Raw genomic sequence first — 18,443 nt, forward strand, 5'->3', positions numbered from 1 at the left:
GTTTGTATGGAACTATCGTCATTTTTAAAACACTTTTTAAGCTGTTGTTTAAATATAAATAAAATAAAAGGCGAGAGGAATGATTGTATGGAATTATCGTTATATTTAAAGTGGAATCGTGGAACTTATTTTTTAAGCTGTTGATTAAATATAAATATATACTATATTCAAAGTTTGTAAAAATGTGAGGAACAGTTATTTAATGGGGTGAAATAAAAGAAGAGATGTATGGAAAATCGTCCTTTTTGAATCTAGAATGATGAAACTTTTTTCTTTGCTTTTTTGGGTTAGGCCATTGAATATCTTTTTGTTTAGTTCAGGTCACAACATGAGGTGGAAGTCGCTGGCACAGCTAGTATAAAATATAAGATAGTGAATAAAAAGTAAGTAAAGTAATTTTAAAATAAATAATACATTTATTTTTATTCAACAAGTTTTCGAGTAAGTTTAATATACATTTACAAAATGTTAATTTAATTACAGAAAAAGTATACAATTGTATTATATTAAGCACAATATGACATAATTGATAGAGTGCACAATGATATGATACAAATCTATTATATCTATAAATATACTTCACACAACAACTATTCTATTAGTTTTATTGTCAGAGTGGATATGTTTGTGTCTTTTACTACAACTAATTATAATGCTGGAGCAGACATAGTTTCACATAACCCAACAAAGTAAAAATTAGTGTATAGATATCCGAGCTTTTTGAACATGTCAAAGATTGATCAAATATTTGCACTGGTTTCCATATTGTTTCTTAACTCTAGTAAGCCCAGTGCAGTATGGAGGAAGTACTTACTGTATCTGCATATCATATCTGGTGCAAGTGAACAATATTATACTGTAGTGTGTATACTGTATATGTTACAAAAAATAAATTTATGTATTTCTATCAGTTCTTTAGTTAGTAAAATTATACATGCTTTAGTTTTCTGAATTAGAAAATAACATAGATGATTAATTATTAGAACAATTTAGTTTGATTTAGAGAGCTTCATCTCTTATCTCAAGAATTTATGCGATATATGAGATATGAATTTATTTGAATTGTTAGGAATAAATAGTCTGCGAGATTTATAAACAATTTTTGGTAACCACTTATCTTCATAATAATAACAATAATATAATATCAGAATAAATTCTGTTAATATCACAATAATTTTATTCATCTTGGAAGACAATCTATCAACACAGTTAATATGACATATTGTAATTGATAATAAAATATTCTATTATATATTTTCAATACTTTTTTAATAAGGCACATAATAAGCACCATTATGTTTCAAAAGATCTTACTGTTGTCTATAAACATATACTCTTATTTGCAGTCTATAACACAAGAGTATATGTTTACATTAAGTTACACCCCTTTTCTTAGGGTAATCTGCATCCTACTGTTAGGCATTTGCCTTTCTTTTCCTTTTTTATTATTTAAATACATACCAAGAACTTTGTAAAAAAAACATCTTATAAGAAATGTTTACTATTCTCTTGTACAAATTATTTACAATTCTCTTCTTTCTGTAACATCTCTAATCATTATACATACCATCAAGCAAAAAGTCCATTCTCTTATAATGCCTATTTTTCCATGCTTCCTGACCACGGCGTAATGCCATGTAACCCAATACAGCAAATAATGGCACTGTTAATATAGTAATAACAACAGGCATGATCAAATCAGGACGGCTGGAGTTCATGGCCTCAATTTTTTTTACATTTGGATTGGGTATTTGGTCGATAACAGATTCGGATGAAGACTTAATTGATAATTGTTCATTCTTAGTATGTTCATCTACTTCTGCAAGGGCTTCATATGATAGCACAGTAGGCTTCAATGGTAGTACAGTTATATTTTTTATTTCTGGCACATTATTAACTTTTTCTGTTGTTTCCTTGTTTTTATTATCTTTTGAAGACATAGAAATTATTGCAGAGGTAGTCGATTTATTTTGCTTGGAATCTTTTGGTAGTTCCGTAGTATTATTCGAAAGGGATTTCTTTTCTTGTGAAGTTGGATATTTAACACCTTTACGAGGTACAACTGGTCGTTCCTTATTTTTACCAAATTCTTTATCTATGCTTATAAGATTAGTATGATTCTCCTTGAGCACTGTCAAGGGAGATGTAATAGGTAAAATAGGGCCACCTTCGCTAACTAATGTTACTTTAGCAATATTTGAATCATCTTCATGTGATTTTTTCGATGATGGCATATTTGTATTTGTGTCATGTTCAATTGAATTCTTTCCATATAGTAAAGGAAGAAACAGGAGATTAAAATAAAAGTAAATTAGTAACATTTTGGGATAAAACTAAAAATTATAAAGTAATAAAATTATTAAAAACACAAAACTAAAATAAAATAATAAGAAAAATATATTGAATCAAAAAATTTGACAAATGCCAAAAACAACTAGAGCAGTCAAAATTCAGGCCTCACACGTGATAAAATATCGATATTAATCTATAGTATACATTGAATCGAGTTATAGTATTAAATACAGTTTAATAAATATGCCTATCTAATTATTGTTATAAAATATGATTACGAAAGATATATTCATTATTTTATTTTCAGAACAATGGAATCTGTTCATGTTCAAAATTTGCTTTTGTGACAAATCTAAAAATACAAGTAATTAATCTTCTTGACTCCCGCTCTTTGGGTTTTCTACTATTCAGAAATATTACTTTTAGTAGTAGTCTGTAAAAGTAAAATAATACATTTCAGTTATGTATGTAAAAAATATTATATACATAACTGAAAGTAAATAGGCATAGCCGACAGTGGCTGTAAAGATAAAGTAGGAAAATAGAGAGAATCTGGGCTAATAATAAATTAGAAAAAAATCTGAAAAATCAACTATATGTCATTGTCATTGTCAGATGTCATCAAAGTACAAAGTCTATACCAATAAGAGGAAAAAAAACATAAATTTTAGTTCGGTTAGGTGTTATTGCAGCTATTTATGATTTCTGACTGATTATATTAATGAAATGAACACTTGATTTCAAAATGAGAACCCGCAGTAATTCTGGGGTTCGACTTGATTATTATCAAAGAGTCGTACACAAGCTCATTTTAAATCACCAGCAACCTGTTACTGGATTATTTCCTGCCAGTCCTCATAATGATCATGCCTGGATTCGGGATAATTTATATTGCATATTGGCAGTATGGGGATTGTCGATGGCCTTTAAGAAAATTGCAGATCAAGACGAAGACCGCGCTAAAACCTATGAGTTAGAACAAAGCTGCGTAAAATTAATGAGAGGTATTTATTTGTATTCCGTACAATATTAAATAAAATTTATTAAAACTTGCTCATTTTACATTTATAATACTTGTCCATTTCTTTTTGTGCAGGGCTTTTAATGGCTATGATGCAACAAAAAGATAAGGTAGAAAAGTTTAAAAGTTCACAGAACCCACTAGACTCACTCCATGCAAAATATTCCTCAGCCACGGGGCGTACTGTCGTAAAGGATAATGAATGGGGTCATCTACAAATAGATGCTATATCATTGTACTTGCTAATCCTGGCCCAAATGACTGCTTCTGGCCTACAGTGTGTTTTCTCACTTGATGAAGTTGCATTTATACAAAACCTAGTCTTCTACATTGAATCAGCATATTGTACCCCTGACTATGGTATTTGGGAGAGAGGTGATAAAACTAACCATGGCCTACCAGAATTAAATGCTAGTTCCATTGGAATGGCCAAAGCTGCTCTTGAGGCTATGAATGAATTAGATTTATTTGGAGCTCGAGGAGGACCCTCAAGCGTAATACATGTACTGGCTGATGAAGCTCAGAAATGTCAGGCTGTGTTACAGTCAATGTTGCCAAGAGAATCCAATAGTAAAGAACTTGATTCTGGCTTATTGTCTATTATAAGCTATCCAGCATTTGCTGTTGACGATCCACAGTTAATAGCGAAGACTAGAGATACAATTGTAACTAAACTTCAAGGGAAATATGGCTGTAAAAGGTTTCTTAGAGATGGGCACAAAACACCTAAAGAAGATCCTAACAGATTATACTATGAGCCATGGGAGTTAAGAATGTTTGAGAACATTGAATGTGAATGGCCACTGTTTTTTTGTTACTTAATTCTTGATTACTGTTTCCAAGGCGATAAAGCAAATGTCAGTGACTACAGTCACAAATTAGAGAAAATTATGATACGGAAAGATGATGGAATGAAATTGGTGCCAGAGTTGTATTCAGTGCCCCCTGATAAGGCTGATCAAGAGCAGTGTGACCCTGGCAGTCAGGATCGCATACCTTTAGGGAGGTGCCCTTTCATTTGGGCACAGTCATTATATATTCTTGGAAAATTATTACAAGAGGTAAGTCCTTAAATATTTATTTCAAAATCTATTTAATTTTTATCAAAGAAACAAAGAATTAATGACAGTCAAAATTAAATATTCAGCAGTAAAAATGGAGTTTGTTATTATAAAAAGTATTTTATTTGCTTAGTATATTTAAGTACCTTGTGTAATAAATATATATATTTTTTTATATAAGCTGCACATAAAATTGTTTTTATATCCTCACAATTTATGTAGTAATAAGAAATATTAACAATATAATATACTAGCTGTTCCCACAACTTCGTCTGCATGGAATTTAACTTTATTTTTCTAAAATAAAAGTAGCCTAAGTTACTACTTATTACAACAGCAACCTGCCAAAAAAGTCCCGTTAAAATTGGTCCAGCCATTTCGGTCATGGTCTTGTCGGCCAGATATTATGGTATATGTACCATATATATAATCATATGCATGTAGTAAAAAACGGGTATTTCAATATTACAAACAGACACTCCAATTTTATTTATATGTATACATTAAAGAGAAATGTTGATTAAACTGCAATTTGTTGCAGGGATTCTTAGCTGTAGGTGAATTAGATCCCCTTAACAGACGACTTTGTTCAGAAAAAAAGCCAGATGTAGTTGTTCAGATAGTAATATTGGCAGAAGATAATGAAATCAGGGACAAATTATTGGAATATGATTTGCATGTTCAAACTATTACTGAAGTTGCACCAATTGAAGTTCAACCAGCAAGAGTTTTAAGCCACCTTTATACATATTTAGGTAATAAAATTTGTTTTTAATATAACTTTAAAATATGTGTTATTTGTACAGTTTTTTTCTTTAAAAAATATATGCATCTATTATGTCTCTCATATTTAAAATCATCACTATATCATGTTAGAAGCCCAATCATGTTTTGCCATTACAGAGGAGTATAATGTTATGCCTCTTATTCTGTAATTTCACTGTACCTAATCTCACCCTACGACTAAAACACAGCTTACAAAGCAAGCTGTTTGACGGGTGAAATAGAATTGACTGAGGTATCAAAAAAACTACTTTGTTCTGTGGAGATACCCATGCAGAGGACTTTCTAGTTTATATGATAAAATTGAAAAAATTTTTATGATAATTGGGTCCCTTCCTAGTATTAATAATTGTGTTAAATAATGGCATTCCATATGAGATTATATGTGACTAAATACATTTGGATATTTGTTAATTACAGGAAGAAACAAAAAGTTGGGCTTGTCTGGAAGAAAGTCTCGCGATGTCGGAATACTTAGTACTAGTAAATTGTATTCATTGAATGATCGCATTTTCGCTTTCACGCCACAGGTATGTACCAGTCGCGTAAATAAATCAAAACTACTAAACTAAACAAAACTTTTTATGTTGGATTTACTTGCTAGCAGAAACATAACATGCGTCCAAAATCTGTATTATCAGATGGTATTTTTTTACATCATGACAAAATTTTAACTTTTTTGTTTTACTTATGATGCATCCAAACATTTGTGCATATTTACCATAATTGTTCCATTTAAAACCAACAATATTTTACATGAAACAGTTATTTTTAGAAAGATTAACATTTAAACATGCTGGATACCTTTGTGTAATGTTATTCTGTTGTTAGGTACTTACTTCATCTCCTAGTTTTATCAATGAAAGAGATACTAAGTGTAGGTTTAAATATGTAGTGTGCGACGGAACTTCAGTCTGACAGCTGAAACTGTAATTATCCATTGAGGTAGTAAATATACAAAAATTTTAGCAAAGAATAGCAAATGTGTAGTGATAGAAGTCATACTAGTTTTATTGCCATGAAATAATATTTTAAGAAATTTAATTTATAAAATAATAATAATTTCTATGTATAATTCGAACATATATATTTATAATTACTTTGAATCTCTAGCGTAGCTTTTGTTTCAGCTGTAATTTGGGTTATGAAATCGAAACTAACCCCAAACTTAGTAAAATCAAAGATTCCCTCGTACACTATATTATTTTCTAAATTGTGGTATTAATATCTACATTTCAATATATATTGACATGCTATGCTTTCTAATAAATTAATTTTATTTTGTTAGTTTTCTGATATGAAGCGTTTCTACATTGCTTCTGACTATGAACTGATGGTTGATATACTCAAAGCAGAAATTAATTTCTTGAAGTCTTCTTGGCAAAACCTTCTTGGGCGGCCGCTTGTTGTCTTGACATTGAATCAAACATATTTAGGTATTAACATTTTATTTTCTTTACTCCTTGTGCTTGCTGGTTTGTCACAGTGTTTTTTATTTCGGACCTTTATTCGTTGTTGTGTGCTTATTAATTGCTGTATCTCTTATACCTTATTATAATTATTAATAATAATATCGACCAATTTGAAATTACGATTTTTAAATTATGACGGTATACCTATATGACTTGCAAGTGGGTCATTGTGTTCAACTGCATCCCGAAAATATTTGAGCCACCTACGAATTTAGCTTCAATCGAATCTTTTATTTCGTATCAAATGCAGTTCTAAAAAGTACCTGTAGATTAATGTAATTACTTAATATATTTAAGTAATTCTGTTCTATTTATAGAAAACTGTAAATGTAATAAAGAACAACCGCACCTGCTTTTGTTGCCGCACTGTGTACAGATGAATGATCTCTAAGTATTTTGTATCAAACATTACTAGTAACCGTTATAGCCAAAGTGGTTTTAAAATTGTTTACTTTCATACATTTTAGGGAGAGTGTTTATTGAACTGCAAGCGTTGTTTGTTGATCTAACTTAATAATGTGGTAGATATATTAATTATATTTTAAATGAATTAACATTTATATCACTAGTTGTTTTAGTTTTTAATTTACATATTTTGTTACCGGTATATATCTTAAGCGGTTTTGAAAACCTAACATTTTTATATCATTCTTTTCATAAAAAAGAATTACCAGTAATATATTTTCTACCATATATAATATATTTGTTGTAGGTACGTACCTAACTATTGTGCTAAAAAATGGATGTGTGTAAAAAAATAGAATTCATTATTCAATAATATATAAACTGAACTTTCCAATTGGAATGTATAAACTACATAATTGTGTGTAGAATTGCATGAATAGTGTTACACTTTGTAGATGTAGATCTGATAGAACATCATTCTAATTAGTACAGATTAATTACTCAATAGAATTGTTCACCTGGTGTGATAACGTGCATGGGTGTGCCATAGAACTTCGACTACGAGGAGTACTACATGTCTCGCGATCCGGCGCTTCTCGCGAGTACGTTCACGGCCAACGTTGCGTTCCTGGGCATGAGCTGGAAACAAATGCTAGGCCGACCTACCATCACGTTACTCGCCACGCAGAACCTGTTAGGTAAACAGACGCTATTAGTATTACAAATATTTAACTTTAATATATTGATAACTGTATTAACTTTTATATTATACTAGTCGTATGCGGGATTATCTGCAGGTATATCTGTGTACTAATTAAATTTGTGCACTCATCTTACTATAGCCCATCGATGGATTATTGCTATGCGCGTCTTGAAAAGCTCATATTTCTTTATTTATGTACACAGTGCGGCTATTTATTAGTCATTATAAACTTTTACAAATAAAAGATATATCAATATCGGCTAAAGACGTATCTATTAACTCTTTCTATACACACAGACGGATAAAAACACAATTTAAAAAATTACATCATGTTATAATGAATACAGCGGATAAATTTCTGCACATTCATTTTGGTCCTAATTCTTTATTGATAAAAATTTATTTTATCAATCTATTTTGCTTACATGCCTTTATATTAAAATTCTATGTTCTGTATATGTTTGTGTGAATTCAGATCAAGGCAAGATACCAATGGCTATGATAACAACCATGAAGAAATTAAAGTCAGGATATATTAACGGCACTCGGGTGACTCTCGGAAATCTCGGAGATTTCCTTAGCACGTCTGCCATAACAAATTTGAGTTTCCTGGGCAGCCAAGAGGATGGTTATCCTGACAGTGAGTACACTATTAAAATATGTTTTTTTTTTATGTATGCACTTAGAAAGTTTTGATTAAATTATCTATACCTACATATAAATAAAATTGGAGTTTGTACTTGTAATATTGACATAACCGTTTTTTACTACGTGCATATGAATATAAATACTGTACATACACCAAAATAACATTTTTTTACAATGTTGTCTTTCTGTTTGTTCCGGCTAATCTCAGAAATGGCTGGACCGATTTTGACGAGACTTTTTTGGCAAGTAGCTAATGTAATAAGGAGTAATTTAGGCTACTTTTGTTTTAGAAAAAAATCTTTCACTTTAGAAAATACGATACGGACCAAGTCGTAGGAACAGCTAGTAGTTAATAAAATAAGATACATGTGGTATTGATTCATAATATTAATTAGGCTTAATTAACATTACGGACATATATAAAATGTGATCGTGTTTGTCCATGTATCGATCGACATCAGTGCTACATCAGTTTAGCACTCTACCTCAACTTCTGTTATTTATAATGATTATAAGTTATAATAATAATAAATGTTTTTATTATGTTATGATTTATAACATAATATAAATATTTATATAATGAATATCTATGTTTATATCGTTCTTTGTGTTTTTATATATATACTAGTTTCTTTTCGCTGTTTCTACTCCGTCTACTATCGTCATAAGCCTATAATATAAACCTTACCATACCATATGCTGCATATATTCCAGACTTTAAGATGCTGTTAAGCTGTTACGGCGTGCAAAAGCAAAAAGCAAAACTCACTGACTCACTTATAACATTAGTTTGCATTATATATGTAATTGGAATAAATAGTGTAGCTATAGTATAGTTTGGGACTAGATTGTCCTGTGTAATATAAAAAGTAATTTATTTATTTGTACTAGGACTGAATCCAAAAGTGCAGAGCTACTTAGAAGAGCACCTGCTGAAGTCGTTTAGTAACAAGGTGTCGGTGCTATCGAAGCCGCCAGCGTCACGCACGCGCTCTCTACGGCGTCGCATGTCTGTCCGTGGTGCCATCAAAAAAACACGCTCTATCAATGTAGACTGTATGTATTCGTCGTATAAGTCGTTTTTACACAAGCAAAATTGTCACTGATTACAAATAAAGTACTATTACAAAATACTTGTGTATTGCAATACTTATATGTATAACATAAGTTAGAGTTGCCAACCGTCCTAGTTTTTGTTCCTGACATCTTGAATAGTTTTAAGGAGCATCCTAGGATTTTAAACATATTAAAAAATCAAATTTATTCAAATACTTTTATTAAAATATATGATTATTTTAATTACTTGAATTTCATTGCGCCTATTTGCACTACATATTAATATAACTATTGCAACTCAATTATTGGTTCTTGTTTTTAAAATGATTTGTCCTGCCTTATCCGACTTCAAATCAAGTATTTTTTAATTTGTTAACTTAGCAACCTTAACATAAAGTGACTACTTTTTCATAAGTATGCATGTTTTGCTTTTTGTACAGCGGAAACCCTTGGAATGGAAGGCGAGTATGTGGGCCCACCCGTTGAGAGAAAACCATCTTGGCTAGAAGTAGACCCTATGGTAGGGCGCAGTCCATCGCCAGATGATACGAAGAAAATGATCTTTACAAAGTAATTATAATTTTAAGTAATTTTTGTTTTAAACTCCAGTAATCTCCAGTAATCTCCAGTAATCTGTTATAAATCTGCCAGAAAAAAGATTTCAATGTCAAATAAAACACTTCTTTTGCAAAAAAGCTTACTATAAAATTGAAGAATTCTTTAACGATAATAATGTTTTTGTAGAAAAATTTTAAATACATAGCACTGACAATATTATCTGATTACACTAATAATGAGTGCGTAGCGATTTCTATGTTGATTGTCGCATGCCTCTTACTTATTACACTGTAATTATTTATATAAAAAAAAAACATCTATTAAAAAGAGCAACACACAAGTTTCTTGCTCATTCTTCTTGTGATGAATCTGCATTCCGAATGAGTGGTAGAATCAAAATATGACTATTCAAAAGTGCTTGTAATGAGTTTATTTGAATAAAGATTATTTCTATTTCTATTTCTATTGTAATTTAATTACACTGTTTTATTTACACTGTTTGTTTTCAGGGACACATTAAGTATAACTTCGAATGCAGGACCATCAACAATTGAAATTAGTAATGAGGAAAGCCCATCACCACCTAAAGAAGGTAAATTTTGTAATAAAATAATTAAAATCTTGTTTTCATGTCGAAATAAGTTTATAGTTAGTTATACATACGCTTAAACGCAATATTTGCTCATTTCAATCGGTATATTTGAAAGGTATATAGTATATTTCTGCTATATAAGACAGTGCATGAAAACATGTATTTATGTTTTCGTTTAGACGAATTTAAAATGTATTCTATTCCCTGAGACTACTTTTCTCTATTATCTCTAGCTATGATGTAAAAATAATAAGATGACTATTTTAGTGAATAAGAACATCCCAACCATAGTCCGCAACCGAGTTACATCCGATAGCCAGAACTTATACGCTGAGACGGAAACCGACGAACTCATGGCAATGCTTCGCGAAACTGAAAGCTTGGATGAACAGGGAGATATCTTGCAATATTTGGTAGACACGCATGGACTTGATTTCAACACTGGTACCTACGTATCCTTTATTTTTCTTTTGTATCTTATTATCTATTGTACTGTTAATTAATTTGCCTTTAATATATTTTTTTATACAAAGTACCTTAAAACATATTTTTCTTCTTTAACTTACTTTTTTCTATTTAGATTCAGAACATAATATTTAATGATGACTGCTTGTTAAAAAGTTAAAGATAAAACTATTACAGAATGTATTTATTAAGTATAATGTTATATTACAAAGAAACAAATCGTAACTCTGTCGTATCTATTTACAGGCATGTTAGAAAACGGTAAAGTGGTGACTGTGAAGGACTTACTAAAAGTTCTTTATGAAAAAGCATGCACCCAGAAATTGTGGGGCTTAGTCAGGCATACCGCTGGCATGCTTGGTAAACGTGTGGAGGACCTCGCTAAAGCGGTCACAGATCTGCTTGTAAGACAGAAACAAATTACTGTTGGCATGCCTCCCAACAATGAGCATACAATTACCGCACCACTGCCTGAGAACGAGTTAAGACAGCTTATACATCTGGTGAGAGTCCGGTTTAATTAAATTTATTACATATAATTTTTTTATTTTAATTATATTTCTATAAACAATTAAATGTATACAATTTTTTTTGCATGCAGTCATTTAGCTGTCAAAAGTCTAATGAACAGAGAAAGGTAATTTTTAAACTGATAAACAATTAGTAGTCGTCATTTTAAAGTAATTTTTATACATGTAATCTTAATATTCATAAGTAATAAAATGTACCCTATATAGTATGATATCCTATATATTATGAGCACTATGTAGGTAGCCTAAATAGTCGTTAAGAACTTGGAATACTTTAGTCCAGTTCATAATTAATTTATTGTAAATGTTAATTTACGCAGGCGTATGGCGACGACGAGAGTACAGCGATGTTAACGCAAGAGTTGCTGGTATATCTGGCCATGTTTATTCGTACTGAACCCCAGCTGTTCCTCGAGATGTTGCGTCTCAGAGTTGGCCTAATAATCCAGGTACAAAGTCTTTACACAAGATATATTATACTACGCTGATATTATAAGTGAGAGTGACATTTTTAGAGTGTGTTGTAAGTTAATGCTATATGTGGAACTATTATGACTATTTAAAAAAAAGTTACCAGTGGAGAATGATAAGGTGAACACGATCAGGTCAACAGGTCACAGATGAACAGGTCAGGTCAAATTCACCAAAATTATCACAATGGTTTTCAGGCGAAAATAATAGTAATAATAATTTTTATTCACACTATTTTTACATATTTACTGACATTCTCATAAACCTTTATATTCTTACTAGCTGTCCCGGCACTATTTTTACATATTTACTGACATTCTCATAAACCTTTATATTCTTACTAGCTGTCCCGGCAAACGTTGTTTTGCCTTAAAATAAAAATAGATGTTGGCCGATTCTCAGACCTACTCAATACGCTCACAAAATTTCATGAGAATCGGTCAAGCCGTTTCGGAGGAGTATGGGAACGAAAACTGTGACACGAGAATTTTATATATAAGATTAAATACGCAGGATTAATTTTAGAGTATTTACTACTAGTATCTAAACTAGACCATGAAATAAAAATTTAAATGTTTAAATTGCGTGTTTATATTTGTATTAGGTATATTACATTTGTATATTTACATATGTACATGTTGTAATAATATTTTAAGGAAGGTGTTACATTTGAATGTAGATGGTTATAAGTGCAGAGGAATATTGAAAAAGGGATGGATGGACTGTGTGAAAGATAATGTGGTAAGAAAAGGAGAAAATAATGAGATAACTGCGAATAAGAATGAATGGAAGAGAAAACATATTACGCTGATCCCAAATAAATGGGGTAAAGAAGATGCAGATGACAATATATGTACATGTTGTAATGTTACATTGCTAGCTATCGGGTTATAAGCCACATTACTAAAAATCCCTTTCCCTCCAATGCATGCGGGTTACCATGACTTCTTACATAATGACGTGATGTCTAAACTGCTGTTTGTAGCCAATGGATGTCTCTTACCATCAGGTGAGCCCTTAGTGTGTTCGCATTTCGGATTACATAAAAAATATCTATAATATATTATTACAGGTAATGGCGACAGAGTTGTCGCGAACAATGTCATGTGACGGTGAAGAGGCATCCGAATACCTGCTCAATCTATCACCGTTTGAAATGAAGAACTTGCTCTACCATATCCTGAGTGGAAAGGAATTTGCTATCAATAGTGGTATGAACAATTTTATACAGCAATAAAACCGAATATACGAGTATATCAATTGTTATACTTTTTAAGATAGGAAATATAGTCTGATCTCATACCGTGAGATACGACTAATTTTATAATCTACATATAATTTATATAAAATTATAGATTGTAATTAAAGCAACTTTGCTTATTTCATCTATCTGTTTGTTGACCGCATTACGGTTTACCCTATCATGACGAAAATTCGGGGTGGTTTATATGTATATACATACATATATACATAGCGTTACGGCCAACCATCAAATACACTAGAATTCCTAGGTGGGTCCCCAGTTTTAGTATAAAATTGACTTTTTATTTGCAGTAAACTCACTGTATGTAATACGGGAAAAGATCAGTAAAAGTAAAGGCGAGTGATACAAATATTTTGCTTTGTTGTGTGTTAAGTGTACAGCTGTAAAATCTTGTGATAGCTATTTTTATAATAAATTGTCCTTTCCATGTTTGTTAATGGTTGAGATCAAGACAAAAAAAAAGTTTTTTTTTGTCTGTTAATAATGATTCTATAGACATGTTTTTGTTCATTCTTCTCTTTAAATTCTTTAAAATTTTAGATTTAGTGATCTACTTAACTTATATTTATTTTAATTGGGACCTTCTAGCTACATATAATTATGTATATCCATTGAAAAATCTGTCTATATATTAAATCATTTAATATCATGTGTAATATGTTGTTAACTTTATTTAAATTGTCCTTAAATATGATCTGGAACTAAGATTTTATACCGATTTTGAAGTTACGTAAAAATGTTTTATTAAATTTTGTATATGTTACATGCAGTATGTTAATCTGTATGCATGGATTTAATAGTTTGTATATATATATATATATATTTGACCACATAAGAAAATAGTGTACAGTTTTAGTATAGACAACTTTTGACTGCATAATTAATATATCAGAAAAGAAATGAATAATTAATATATTTTACAGTTGGTCGTGGCAATTTTTCGGTGGTCAGCAACAAATCCAACAGATATGGGAAGAAATCGCAGATTGTATTGGAAGGCCAATCACTTCAGGGCACCATTGAAGATAGTAAGTTTCAACTCTTCATTATTTAATCAACCTTCAATTAATTATATTTATTATCAGCTTATGTTTGAGCATATTTGCACTTAATTTGAAACAGTATATTGTATAACATGCCAAAAAAATGTATTTTAAATTTTAGTTTATTGTTTTTTCAAAAAGAATAGTTGCTATATTTATATTTTTTATATTATACTCATGGTATTAATATACTCAAATAAAATAGAAGTTATGGATTATTTTATGTTGATTTATTACTTATACAAAAAAAAAAAGTTATCTATATAATTTGTTGCAGCACCTATAGTAGAAACTGATCGTCAAGGACAATGGCTCCGCCGGCGAAGATTAGATGGCGCTCTGAATAGAGTCCCTCGTGATTTCTATCCACGTGTATGGGGAGTTTTGGAAAAGGTATCAAGCCACTGTTTCTACATTATTAAAAAATAATAATCTACTTCTATTTAAGTATCAAATTAACATATGTTTAACTTATCTACGTTATATTTAAATGATGTTTTATGACGAGTGAAGACAATGACTATGCAATGTCATAATCATAGTAATAAACTATATTATACTTAATTACTATATGCAAATAAAGTTGACTTTGGAAGGCGGCCTAAATTTTATTTAATTATGGAATAAGTGCCTTGTAATTAACTCATGTAACATTCAAAACACATTTTTCTCTGCATACTTTAATTAAGCATATTGTTTTCAGTGTCAAGGTTTAATAATTCAAGGCAAAATCCTTCAGCCGAACTTGACACAAGAGATGACTTCTGGTGAATTGAAATTTGCTCTAGCAGTTGAAACAGTATTGAACTCGATCCCGCAGCCGGAGTACAGACAACTAGTTGTGGAAGCCTTAATGGTTCTGACGCTTGTGGTGGAATATAAAGCAGTTGGCCATTTGGGCGAAATGATCGGTGTCGAAAATTTAGTGCATAAAGCTAACCAGATATTTCTGGAAGATCAGGTGGGTTATTTGTTATATAATGTTATAAAGACATGGTGAAACGAGTGTGTCTGCACTCATAAAATATTTTGTGTCTTTGTTGGGCGTTAAGTACTAAACCTAGATGTTGTTTAGATGTTTAGATGCAACTCCTTACAAACACCTACATAATCATCATCATCTGCTTCTTCCTTCCTACATAATATTAGTGTAAATTATTTAATAATAATAATCATCTCAGGACAATTCACAGATCGCCATCTAGACCCAAGTTAAGCTACCTAAAGCTTGTGTTATGGGTACTAGATAACTGATACAAGTATATAGATATATTCTTTTTTGTAAATATACATATTATACATAAAAAACACCCAGACAAACAACCATACTCATGAATACAAATGTTTGTGCCGTGCGAGGAATCGAACCGGCACCATCGGTCGTGAAGCGGTGTGCTAGACCGCTAGACCGCTAGACCACCGAGGTCGTCATTTATTGATACAGTGATCACTACGAGAGTCTGCGTCAACGCAGCGTTTTTATCAGTAAACATAAGCAACCTTAACTCGGCAAAGAATATGCGTGTAAATGTAGACAAAAAGAACGAGAAGACCGCACGGCAGCGTGCTTCATGCGTTCTTCAAACGTGCGTGTTTAAGCGCCTTTTGTAGTAATTATTTATCTTTGCAAAATGGCGGACATCTGACTATGAAGGAAAAACATGTCATAGATTTATTGATTATTTTGAAATCTAATATAAATGGAATAAAAAATAAAATTTTAAAAGAAAGTGATTTGATATGAATCATACGCGCAAACATACGCTAAGAATGAACAAAAAAATAGTTGAATGCTCAAAATAGTTCCTCACGATTGCGCGCACTGGCTTTCCCGCGCTAAATCGGTGCTCTTAATGGCAATAGGCATTAGTAGGTGTTTAAATCTTTAATGTGTCGTGTAAAGGCAGTGATTTATGAAGCTTTATATTTATATACGAGTTTGTTTGACCGCAGATGCGTTGCAACGGGGACGCTACCCTATGTTGCGCTAAGGCTCCGTCCGAAGTAGCCGCGAGCGGGCTCCTGGTGTGTGGCGGCGCAGCCGGCGTGTGCCAGCACTTGTACGACAGTGCGCCCAGCGGCAGCTACGGTACCATGACGTACCTGGCCCGCGCGGTTGCCTCGCTACTCGCCGAACGCATACCCGACGCCGCACCCGTCCAGTGTGCCATCACGTGAACACTAATTTATATTACTATGATGTCCACGGCTACCTTACACCATCGCACCGCTCGCCATCGACAGTTAATTCATCACCACACGCTGGAACCTAAGTAGTCTTGGACAGTGCGGTTTCAGAGGAACTTATTACGGCGTACACTTAAATTGGGGAATGAACTGCCTGCCAAAGTTTTTCGAGAGACTACAGCATGGGGTTTGCCAAGTGTATATTAAGGTTTCTTGAGGGTAAGCAACGCTCACGTGGCTTCCCTGGTATTACAGGCCATCATTGGCTATGGTAATCGTGTATATCATCAGTTGGACCGAGTCCTTGTTAGTCATAGTATAAAAAAAATAAACTAGTGTTCCAGGCAGTCCATAGGCTACGGTAACCGTTTCGCATCAGATTGGCCGACTGGCTGGTTTGCCACTATCGTAGTATATAAAAAAAGTGACACGAAATTAATTATATTAGAACTTTCATAAGGGACAATTAATTAATTTCTTCGCATTCATTTTGTGATTTCTGTCCTCTGTCTCGAGGCAGGACTCGCAAATGTTAGTGATTGAATGAACTGTGACAAGGAACGATCATTGTCAGAGTTAGTTAAATTTGTAAGATGCCGAAAATTTTAAAAATTGAACTGTTTTCGCTAATAGTTCAAACGTGTTTTGATTATTAGATACATTACAATAGATTTTGAAATGTGAAGTCTCAAAATGTAGTACTCTTCTTAGCACTCTCATGTCACACTTTGTCGGACCCCTACCCTCTCTGAACGTATAGATCGCCCTTTACTGAACTCTCGAAGTATATAATATGTATGAAATTGCCCGTATGAACTAAAGAAGAATACGTTTTAATCGTTATATATTACACATTATATTGCGCTTAGTTTATAAGATTTTATTATTTTTATAGATAGTTGTATTTTGGCTCGTTACTTCTCTTAGGTTAGTCAATCATTTATTTATTAATAATAATAATATATATCATTACAATTATGAAAAATAATATCCCCCGTTTAGAACGAACCAACATATAATCATTACATATTAATATAATAAATAAATCTTCTAAAATAGGCTTCATGTTAATAACAACAATTACATGGTGAAAGTGTTAGGATCAACTTTATTTTGAAAGTCTAGTTCACGTATCTTACGTGTGATATGCTTACATAATAATACCAAGAGGTAGAACATTTTAGTTGTTAGCTTGCTTATGATTATATTATTTATACTATGTTTCGTCACAAAGTTAATAACAGATCAATATTTTTAATAACATTCTGATAATACAATATATTTTCTTATTGTTAATAAGATTAGTGCATCTTGCTTAAAACTGTACAATATTGAAATATAATAATTCTTGACATTATACTAAATATAGTCATTTAACCTTCATTTCGATTGTTATTTTTTATAAAGAAATATATAATGTATAGACCAATATTACTTTTATTCTTGTCCTCTTCCTATTTCATAATTAATCAACAAGTACAATGTTAAGGTTGTGTGAAGTCCTATGTATTCTCATTATCCCGATGTATATTGAGGTTATTCTAATTTTATTTGCAGTACATAAATTTTGACATGATATATTGTTTAAAGTACCTATGACATTTTTATTGTATTATCTACAATGACACTGTCGTGTAGCATTGAATGCAGATTATTTAGTAGCATCTTATATAAATAATGTCATCAGTATAAACTTATTATTATTGTCAAGTGTATCTCCCATGTAATATAATATAAACTGTTTATGATCTTCTATACCTTCGGCCGGGCATCTAATCTTACTCATTCTTACTATTGCAGTCTTGTCTATTTTTTCCAAATCTGATATTAGTTCCAACAAGCTTTCATTAGTACGCAATAAAAGGGGCAATTATAGGCAACAATGTATATAT

General features: G+C 31.6%; 2 protein-coding genes across 3 annotated transcripts; one reads left to right on the plus strand and one right to left on the minus strand.

Moving 5' to 3' along the window:
* Positions 1 to 1,094: 1,094 nt before the first annotated feature.
* On the minus strand, positions 1,095 to 2,417 carry LOC131853387 (uncharacterized). The gene has a single exon (XM_059204254.1). The coding sequence runs from the start codon at positions 2,319 to 2,321 to the stop codon at positions 1,551 to 1,553; it is 771 nt and encodes a 256-aa protein (XP_059060237.1). The 5' UTR covers positions 2,322 to 2,417; the 3' UTR covers positions 1,095 to 1,550.
* A 532-nt stretch (positions 2,418 to 2,949) lies between these two features.
* Positions 2,950 to 18,412, plus strand: LOC131853282 (probable phosphorylase b kinase regulatory subunit alpha). 2 transcript variants are annotated; one of them, XM_059204135.1, is made up of 17 exons: positions 2,950 to 3,296; positions 3,389 to 4,374; positions 4,916 to 5,129; positions 5,578 to 5,687; positions 6,446 to 6,593; positions 8,213 to 8,377; positions 9,277 to 9,441; positions 9,882 to 10,011; positions 10,509 to 10,591; positions 10,859 to 11,035; positions 11,303 to 11,559; positions 11,907 to 12,035; positions 13,130 to 13,268; positions 14,245 to 14,349; positions 14,642 to 14,757; positions 15,068 to 15,325; positions 16,318 to 18,412. In XM_059204135.1, exons 1-17 carry the CDS (start codon positions 3,038 to 3,040, stop codon positions 16,540 to 16,542), a joined length of 3,666 nt encoding a protein of 1,221 aa, XP_059060118.1. In that variant the 5' UTR covers positions 2,950 to 3,037; the 3' UTR covers positions 16,543 to 18,412. The 2 variants fall into 2 exon arrangements, with proteins under 2 accessions (XP_059060118.1, XP_059060116.1); XM_059204133.1 differs by lacking the exon at positions 6,446 to 6,593 and adding an exon at positions 7,585 to 7,732.
* The last annotated feature ends 31 nt before the right edge of the window (positions 18,413 to 18,443 follow it).

The sequence above is a fragment of the Achroia grisella genome, unplaced genomic scaffold, assembly GCF_030625045.1.
Source record: "Achroia grisella isolate CSIRO2021 unplaced genomic scaffold, CSIRO_AGI_Agris_v1 utg900, whole genome shotgun sequence".
Taxonomy (NCBI): Eukaryota; Metazoa; Arthropoda; class Insecta; order Lepidoptera; family Pyralidae; genus Achroia; species Achroia grisella.

Bases quoted from the DNA above. Each gene is read 5' to 3' on its own strand.
- LOC131853387 (XM_059204254.1), bottom strand. From the start codon at position 2,321: ATGTTACTAATTTACTTTTATTTTAATCTCCTGTTTCTTCCTTTACTA.
- LOC131853282 (XM_059204135.1), top strand. From the start codon at position 3,038: ATGAGAACCCGCAGTAATTCTGGGGTTCGACTTGATTATTATCAAAGA. The intron at 5,688-6,445 runs GTATGTACCAGT...TTATTTTGTTAG, and splicing joins TTTTCGCTTTCACGCCACAG to TTTTCTGATATGAAGCGTTT. The intron at 6,594-8,212 runs GTATTAACATTT...GTGTGAATTCAG, and splicing joins ATTGAATCAAACATATTTAG to ATCAAGGCAAGATACCAATG.